This window comes from Solanum tuberosum, unplaced genomic scaffold, assembly GCF_000226075.1.
Source record: "Solanum tuberosum cultivar DM 1-3 516 R44 unplaced genomic scaffold, SolTub_3.0 scf00477, whole genome shotgun sequence".
Classification (NCBI taxonomy): Eukaryota; Viridiplantae; Streptophyta; class Magnoliopsida; order Solanales; family Solanaceae; genus Solanum; species Solanum tuberosum.
The window spans coordinates 265,915-274,531 of NW_006239397.1; the positions used below are offsets into that span (position 1 = coordinate 265,915).

An 8,617-nucleotide genomic window follows, 5' to 3' on the forward strand; every position below is an offset into this window, starting at 1 on the left:
TAGCCCCCCACCCCACCCCCCAAAAAAAATATTTAAGTTTGTTTTTAAAAAATGTTTTCAATTTCAAAAATTATTTTCTACTCTAGTAAAAATAAAAGATATTTCTCAAAAATATTTTTCATTCATAAATCAAACACTAAAAATCTTTTTCGGAAAATATTTTCTAATCACCAACCAAACATGAGAAAATAAGTCAAAAATCAACTTGTTTTCCAGGAAAACATTTTCCTTCATACCAAACACACCCTAAGTGTCTACTTATGTACATCCAAAGACGGAGGGTATAGATGCGAGTTGAGATCAGGTTAAAGGATGCATTTATGTATTATGTCTTAAATTAAACTATTCGTGTAAAAAAAATCTTTATATAATCAGTATATATAAATTACACTATTCTTTTTGTATATGTTCTAGGTTTTGAAGGCATTTGTTCATGGAGATGAGAATTTGCTAAAGAATTATCCAGAGTTGGAAGAAGCTTTGGTTTGGGTATATTTTCACTCAAACATACAAGAATTCAACAAAGTGGATTGTTGGGGTCCTTTAAAAGAAGCATCTTCACTATCTTCTACTACTACTTATTCATCATCTAGTGAATTAGGTGAGACTCAAATGGATAATACAAGCAATTGCAATTTGGATTTACCACAACCATGTCAAGGGTCTTGCACATGTTGCTTCCCCTCAACAAGGAAAATCTAAAGAGCATTTATTAATGAGAATGTTGGATGTATTACACACAGGGGCATTTAACTAGCTTAGTGAATCAATTGAAATGATTCTGTATTGGTCTACAAACTTTACAAGATTGATGTATTTTACTGTCATTGTATGTTAGGACTAGAAAAAAATATTAGTAGTAATTTTTTTTTTCTAAAATGTAAATATTCAAGTGTCCCTTGGTTAAGAACAAAAATAGCCATTTGGGGGATTGTGCACCAAATAGCCCTTCTATCACTTTTTGTTTACTCAAAACACTTCTAAAAAGCACAGTAACTCAATAGCATTCCACCTTTCAGAATCATCTCAGTAATCAGTGTGTATCAATAAATCAGAATGGGAGGAAACAGAAGAAAAACCTTAATTACAAGAGATCAAAAGTTCGCGTAAAATTGGAAGTTCCCGAAAAAACTCTCCCTCCCTCCCTTATATTACAGAACGCCCGAAAGATGTTAATGAGGAAAAAATAACATCTCTAACTGTACACTTTTGATCTATTCACAGAATAATCACTCTTAAGTCTAATACATGTTATTGAAAGATGATGGATATCAACGTCGGTTACAAGTATCTCTCATCAAACAGATCAAAGTGCTCCTCTTCACTGCTTGTGCTTCGTGAGAAAACAACGTTAAGGGGGTAGTCAGAAATAATTACAACGGAGTCACCTAATCTGTGTTCTGCCGAGAGAAGATGCCCCAATTTCAGACTCGGTGTTCTGCATAGACAATTTCATTCACATGTGAGATGTCGTAAAACGCTAAGATGCTAAATAAGTTTGTAAGTTAACTATAACTATCCTTTTACAGATGTTTTACCTGAGATTTAGGAGAAGGGAAGACATTCCAGAACCGAAGTGTTTCATCTCCTGCTCCGGTCACAATCATCTGCAAAGATGATACTACCAGCTATAAACAAAAGAGCAGAGAAAATAAAGCTGCAGCTGCTGCAACTAAGCGGCAAGTACACAGAAATAAATAGTAAAGATTAACTAGTTTAGCTTAGCTACCTGTCCATCTGGAGATATGGCAAGATATAAGACTCTATACGTATGGCCAGTCAGAGTAGCTATCTGCGATAATAAAGAAAAATTAACACATAATGAAGCTAGTATAACATGATATGTCTAAAATAAATGTCTGTTCATATACATTTTTCCTGTAGAGTAGCATTTTAAAAACTTAGGTGAAATACCTTGGTCATCGTAGGATACCTCCAAAGTATTATTTGATTTTGTGAGTAACCATGAGTGCTGACCAATTCATTTGCGTTCTTCGACCACACAAGATTGCAAACCTGTCACAATATCAGATGAGTTGGTATATTTTAGTAGCCATATTTGATGGCACTTGTAAATATAAGAAATCAAAACACATGGAGAGACCTAGGGAAGAAGGGAGGTTGAGCAAGGATTGTGGGACAGTTTCCTAACCTCCTTCACATGTTTACAGGTACACGTATCTCGCACAATCCTGTAATGTTTTTGTAACCCCCCATCCCTCTTTCCCTCTCCCATGCTCTTTTTTCCTCCCTTCTTCTTTAGTTGTTTAGTAACTATTAACACAATCAACAGAATAGGTGTGTAACCGGAAAAAACACTTGATATTGTGTTACAGGGCTTTGAAAACTCCTCAGGTTATGATGTGCATTTGTCTCTAATGTCTTGTGTACAAACAAAATTGATTTGTGGGGAAGGTCGTAGAGCAGGAAATTTGAGATAAACAAAGAGACAGGAAGAGGATGAGCGGGGGAGGTTAAAGAGGAAGGTTATGATGGTTTGATTAGTCCAATAACAATGTTTAAGAAATAAAATTGAGTGATGTCCACATTACTGCTCAGCAAATCAATTAGAAAGGCAGAACCTAGTTTTGAATGGTTAAAAATGTTCTTGGAGATCACAACATTATGACATACTAGTTAAGCCATGGTAGTGACAACAGTTTCAATCCCAGCTAAAACAAAGGTGAGCCCACTTGCTCCAACCTTAGTAAACAGCATTAACTTGGCAACCTGTGCTGTGGGGTGAAAGAGTTACCCGATGAATTAAGTTGAAGTGCATGCAAGCAGACAGGATGGATGTATGCGCGTGAGGAGGTATAAGATTTAAGCGAATTTCGCACACGGAGGTGAATAAATTCTTGAGAAAACCAGAATTACTCTATCCGAGGGAATATAGTAGACTTTACTGGCACACTTTGTTCTTCCAAAAATAAAAAATCAAACCATTTTCTAATCCAAATGCCATGGAATAATCAGAAAGGAAGTTGAAGTGCATGATAGTTCTTCTGATCACATAACTTAGATGGCATAGTATTGTCTTTTGGTAGATAGATAAAATTTACTGACAGGTGTGATTTATTTAATAACCAAAGCATGATCTGGACAGGCAGAAACCTAAAAGAGGTATTTCGATATATATTCATAGGGAAATACCTGACTGCCAGTGTCCATGCAGCTGAGGTGTGTATTAGTGGTTGTGTTCCAGAATCGAATGCATCGATCAGCTGTGCCACCGCCAGAAGCTAGAAGTCCGTGAAGATGGGGGGACCATGCAATCGCCTTTACAGCAGCAGTATGCTCACAGTATTTTAATATAGGTTGTGTTGAATGGTTGTTCCATACGAAAATCTGCTCATGAAGATTTATGAGAAACTGTAACCAAGAGCTTAAGGGAAGGGAAAATATCATCTAGCTTGATTCTGGTAATTAACCACATACTCTGTTATCATTTCCACCAGAAGCTAATTCACGGCTATCGGGAGACCATTTGAGCCCACAAACCTGAAAAGAAGTAATTGCTTATCAAGATGCAAGCAGAAGTAAAACAAAACATCTGACAAGAATGACTTAAATAATGAGAAGCAAGAAGGAAGTCTGACCTCTGACTTGTGACCACTTAGCTTACTGACATAATCTTCTTGAGCTCGTATGTCACGTTGAAGAATACTCTTGTCCCGGCTTCCTGAAGACAACTGGGAGGAGCTCCAAGATAGTGCACCAACTCTTAAACGATGTCCCTCCATTGTTCTTGTCATCTTACCGTGAGAGGTATCCCATAACTATGCCAAATGAGATTCAAACATCAGTTAACCGCATAAACAGAGAAGGAACTACGACATAATCCTATATTCTTCATCCAATAGAGAGGTTCTAAATAATTTTTCATGTCAAATAGAAAACTGATTTCCACATGCAATAGATTGTGCATGCAACAACAACATACCTAGTGTAATCCCACAAAGTAGGGTTGGGGAAATAGATTGCACTTAAATAAAGAAAAATAAAACCCAATTTATAACAGCGGTGGAGCTAATGTTAGCTTTAGGATGCCCAAATTCATAGGATAGAGAAGAAACTGAAAAGAAACAAGAAGTGTATGGAACAACAACCAGGATAACAAGCCTAAGCATTCAAATAATTTTTTACATGGAATTTATCTTGAGTCGCAAGGTTCGTTTGTGATAGACTTCGTTCATAATTTACCACAATATGACAACTTCACTACGAATGTATTGAAAAGTTTTCCTTTTATATCTATAGAAAAACTTGAGATACAAATTCCAAATATTTCTAAGAGAACAGCCGCACAAGCTCTTCAAGTTTTATGGTACTTTATTTCGTTGGAAAAATTAGCTTCTAGAATTAACATATAGAGAGAAGATCGAGATACAAATCAATTTAGTGAGATTAAAGCATTTTATGTATATTACAGTACCACCAGTGCTAGGACAAACAGATTTTTATGTATTTTGATAAGGTGTTGAGAGAGACTATGCTTTTGACGTAAGGATGTGTAGTTCTGTAGTACTGGATCTAATTAACAGAAAAAATCTTTAAAAAATCGAGAATAAAGTGATTGGCCCCTGTTAACAGTTCTCTTTCATATAAGAACACAAAACAAGATGAACAAAATAAGCATACCAGACCTGAACTTTCCCATTACTTGTTCCAACAGCAAGATGTGTACCTCGCTGTGCCCACCCAACTGAAGTAACATTATCATCATTTTCCAAGTCGCACAACTTCACTACCTGCAGTAGGCATTCAACAGAAACAATTGTGTTTATCAGATAGATGCATTAGTCTAGCAAACGTACATAAATATCTCCATCAACGAAAAAGTTAACGAAGGCAAAAGACTCACCTTGCCATTAGATGCATGCCATAAATATACAGAGCTCCCCAATCCCACAGCTAACACATTCTGTGAAGACCAGTCCACAAGATTTAGATAAAAGTCGTCTTGCAATGCAGGGGCATCCAGTACCTAGCAAGAACCCACACAAGCACCATCATCAGCCTTCTCACACGGTAACAAAAATCCACCACCTCACAAAATAACAACTTTATTGAACCCTAAAACAGAGAATATTCAAGAACCCAAAACCAAGAAAAGAGGAAACAAGGTGGTGATATGGGCGGCTGCAGAAAGGACTAGCATATAATAATAAGCGTCATTCCTACTCTACAACCTACCATGAGCTCACACTAAATGTTCTAGCTGAAACTCGAACTTAAGACGCCCAAATTCTACACTTCACTATCCACACAAACATCCTACTAATAATTATCATCCGAAAAACTCAAAACAAATTACTCCCTCCGTCCCAATTGAAGTGTTTATCTTTCTATCTCCAGTAAGTTTTCCATTTCCGACATCCTACCTAACAAGTTTAAGATCACAAGATTTAAAGAACTACACACATCAATAATTTACGACTACAAGATTCAAAAGTTTCTCTTTTATTTCTTAAACTCCGTGTTCAATCACAAGATTCAAATGTCTCTCTTTATTATTAACTAGTCACACTGAGACACTTAAATTGGGACGAAGGGAATACCTTATAAGGCGATTTTGGAACTTTCCGGGGAACCTTAACAGGACTAGTACTAACACCACGTATCTGGTCATCAAACTCAAAAGGCAACAAAGAATCCAACCTTTGTCTTGTCTCCGTCTTATACCTAAAAATATTACAATTGGGTCTCTTCAAATTCCTCCCATTCCCACGAACACCCTTCTCTGGTGTGACCGGATTCACTACATTTCCCGAATCAGGCCCAAACAACGCAGTACGAAGAAGAGAAGTATACCCATTATTAGAATCCTCCGTATTAGAAGACTTAGGCGACAATGGCAACCCAAAAAGCGCAAAATTAGATGAAGTTCTGCTAGGAATGAAACGGTCACTGTAAATTGAACGTGAAGGGGAAGGATGATATGAATTAAAACCCGGGATTAAATTATTATTGTTATTATTAGTCTTAGATGGAGTTTTGGGGTTGAAATTGGAATTGGGATCAAAGGGTGTTTGAGGGTCTGTGGAATTTGAGCTGGGGTGCTCCATAGTTGATTCTTGAAAACCCTAGAAGATGATGATGATGAAGATGAACAGCGGATTTTTTTTCTTTTTTTCTTTTTTTTTGGGAATAGTTTTTTTCCCGGGAGAAATAGCAAGAGAAGTTGAGGTTTTGCGGGAAATTTTATGGGTCCCATTAAGTGCACAATAATTATATATATTTTCTACTTTGTTATGAATGTATAACAACTAACAATATAATAACAAAACATGGGTTTTCTTATTAGGGAAAAAAAGTTGAGTTGCCAAATTTTATTTTTACCAAAATTGGTAAATTGCAAGCTAATAAGTTTTATTATTTTTTTACTTTTTTTTTGTGTAAACTCTCTCATGTTTTGTTTATTTAAATGTAAATATTTTTGGAAAATGTTTTCAAATAGATTATTTTTCTTAAATTTAAGAAAAATGACTTTTCTACGTGAAGTAATTAAGAAAACACTTTCAGAATTCTCTTTCAACCTCACCATTCTGACTCATGCTGTGGGATCCAACCTTGACCTGATAAATGACTCCCAATCCTGATCCGAAACTCCACCTCGACTCGGGAGCCTCTTGAATTGGGGTTTAAAATTGCATCCTGAGTCAGAAGTCTCGATAAAGAGTTCGGTTATGATCGGCAAAGAGAGTCGAATTTCGAATCGGAAGTTGGGTCTCAAGTTTGGATAGGCATTGATAGGTTGGATTCTGAGTCTCGAATTGAGGTACAAAGTCGTGTTTTGGGTCGGGGTCATAATTCGAGACTCAACCTGACTCTTGACCCCAATTCTGACTTAGGATCCGATTCCCAATCCCAGTCCTAATTCATTATAAGTAATATTTATTAATTATTTATAATGTAAATTTTTGTACAATAATATTAAGAAATATCTAATTTAAGGGTAAAAAAATTGTTCAATATTTAATGTAATTCAATATTATTTCCTACTGAATTAGATAGAAGGCTAAATCAACATTATTTTTCTTGTTTTGACAAGTATTTTCCCACTAAAACATAGATTATGTTTCCATTGAAATTCCTTCAAAAACATATTCATCTTCAAAATGCATATAAGCAGACAAATATATCCCTATTACAAATCAATTTTTTTCTATAACCATGATACGTCAGGTTACACGTACCTCGATTAATATCATCAAACAATAATAATCAAGAACATGACAAATGCAGCAACCAACATAGCAACAAATGCTGAATTAAGAGTACTAATCCCAGAGGCAGCAGATGAACCCTCTTTAGCCTGTAGAACGTTAACCGCAACCTTCATCCCTTGTTCACAGTGATTATTTACTCCACAAAAATACCATTTTTTCCCCGGAGTTTTCAAATCAATCACATCATTTCCCGAAGTTAAGGGTTCAACATTAGCACCTGCTACACAGCTCTGGAAGGCAGCTAGATCTGCTTTGTATACATTGTGTGCTCCTTCCTTGTACTTAAATACTGCACCCATAAATTAAACGAGTTTAACTTTTATATACGAACTGTGTAAAAAAAAGTTTTACACAATTATGTCGCTTCAAAACCTGTTACATGTAATATTATTGGCAAGCATAGTTTGATAACGTACGTGTACGGCTGGGCATATGGTTAAAATCGAAAAAACCGACCGAACCGTTATTTTTTTTTATTTCGGTTTCGGTTATTTCGGTCTATTTCGATTTCAATTTTCAATATTTCAGTTTTTCGGTTTGATTTTTGGAAAAAAAATCGATTAACCGAAAAAACCAAAATTATATATATATTCTTTACACCCCTCGTACGTGTACACATGATATGTAACTAGGTAAGTACTCTACTTCTTTCGCCCCAATTAATTATGTGATGTTAATTAATTGAATATCGAGTTTCAGAAATAAATCTTTTTAAAAAAAATTGTAATATATAATAACTTTTAGATATTTGTGTTGCTATATCAATCATCTCATTAAGCTTAAAATAAAAAAATTAAAATTAAATTATTTTTAAATATAAAAAAAATAAAAGATACTGAAACAAAGAAAAGTGTGCCACCTATTAGAACAAAGAAGCTATGTAACATACTAGGGGTGTTCACGAGTTGGTTTGGATCGGTTATTGATACAAAACCAAAACCAAATCAACTTAATCAATTTTAAAATTATCAAAACCAAACCAAACCAAATATAATATACATTTATCGATTTGGTGATTATCGATTTCAGTTTGATTTGGTTCGGTTATTCGGTTATTAACCATACACAAAAATAAAAGAAACAATTCATTTAAAATATGAAAAAAGTGACAACAATCCATTCTAAACGAAAAATAGTTAGAATGACTTAAATTACTAAACTTTCAATCACTAAATTTACTATCAATAAAGCTTTAAAATTCACTATATTAGCGTAGAAGGAAGAGACAATAACATTTTCAGTCCCACAAAGAATTGTCATAGACACTCATATACATGAAATCAATAAGATAAATGTTTCATCTTGGGCATTTTTGCTTTCAATAAGTAAATTATAAAGAAATTTTAATGAAAATATGTATAAGATCTTTAAAATTATTTATAAAA

The 8,617-nt window shown here is 34.7% G+C and overlaps 3 protein-coding genes across 4 annotated transcripts in view; 1 reads left to right on the forward strand and 2 right to left on the reverse strand.

The window, feature by feature from the left end:
- LOC102597935 (protein STAY-GREEN, chloroplastic-like) overlaps nt 1-1,054 on the forward strand; it is a 23,788-nt gene extending 22,734 nt beyond the window's left edge. The window contains exon 4 of one of the 2 annotated variants that reach the window (XM_006364069.2): nt 415-1,054. In XM_006364069.2, the coding sequence (XP_006364131.1) occupies nt 415-702 (288 nt within the window). In that variant the 3' untranslated portion in view covers nt 703-1,054. The remainder of the gene's footprint in view (nt 1-414) is intronic. The other variant, XM_006364068.2, reaches the window with a different exon arrangement.
- A 195-nt stretch (nt 1,055-1,249) lies between these two features.
- Nucleotides 1,250-6,215, reverse strand: LOC102598464 (protein FIZZY-RELATED 2-like). Its single transcript, XM_006364070.2, has 10 exons — nt 5,562-6,215; nt 4,865-4,987; nt 4,647-4,751; nt 3,600-3,779; nt 3,439-3,501; nt 3,154-3,348; nt 1,915-2,016; nt 1,730-1,792; nt 1,539-1,607; nt 1,250-1,438 (listed from the first exon to the last, which is right to left on the reverse strand). Exons 1-10 carry the CDS (start codon nt 6,066-6,068, stop codon nt 1,385-1,387), a joined length of 1,461 nt encoding a protein of 486 aa, XP_006364132.1. The 5' UTR covers nt 6,069-6,215; the 3' UTR covers nt 1,250-1,384.
- Nucleotides 6,216-7,213: 998 nt separating this feature from the next.
- Nucleotides 7,214-8,617, reverse strand: part of LOC107058272 (mavicyanin-like) — a 2,503-nt gene continuing 1,099 nt past the window's right edge. The window contains exon 2 of the mRNA XM_015303787.1: nt 7,214-7,521. Coding sequence (XP_015159273.1) covers nt 7,214-7,521 — 308 coding nt within the window. The remainder of the gene's footprint in view (nt 7,522-8,617) is intronic.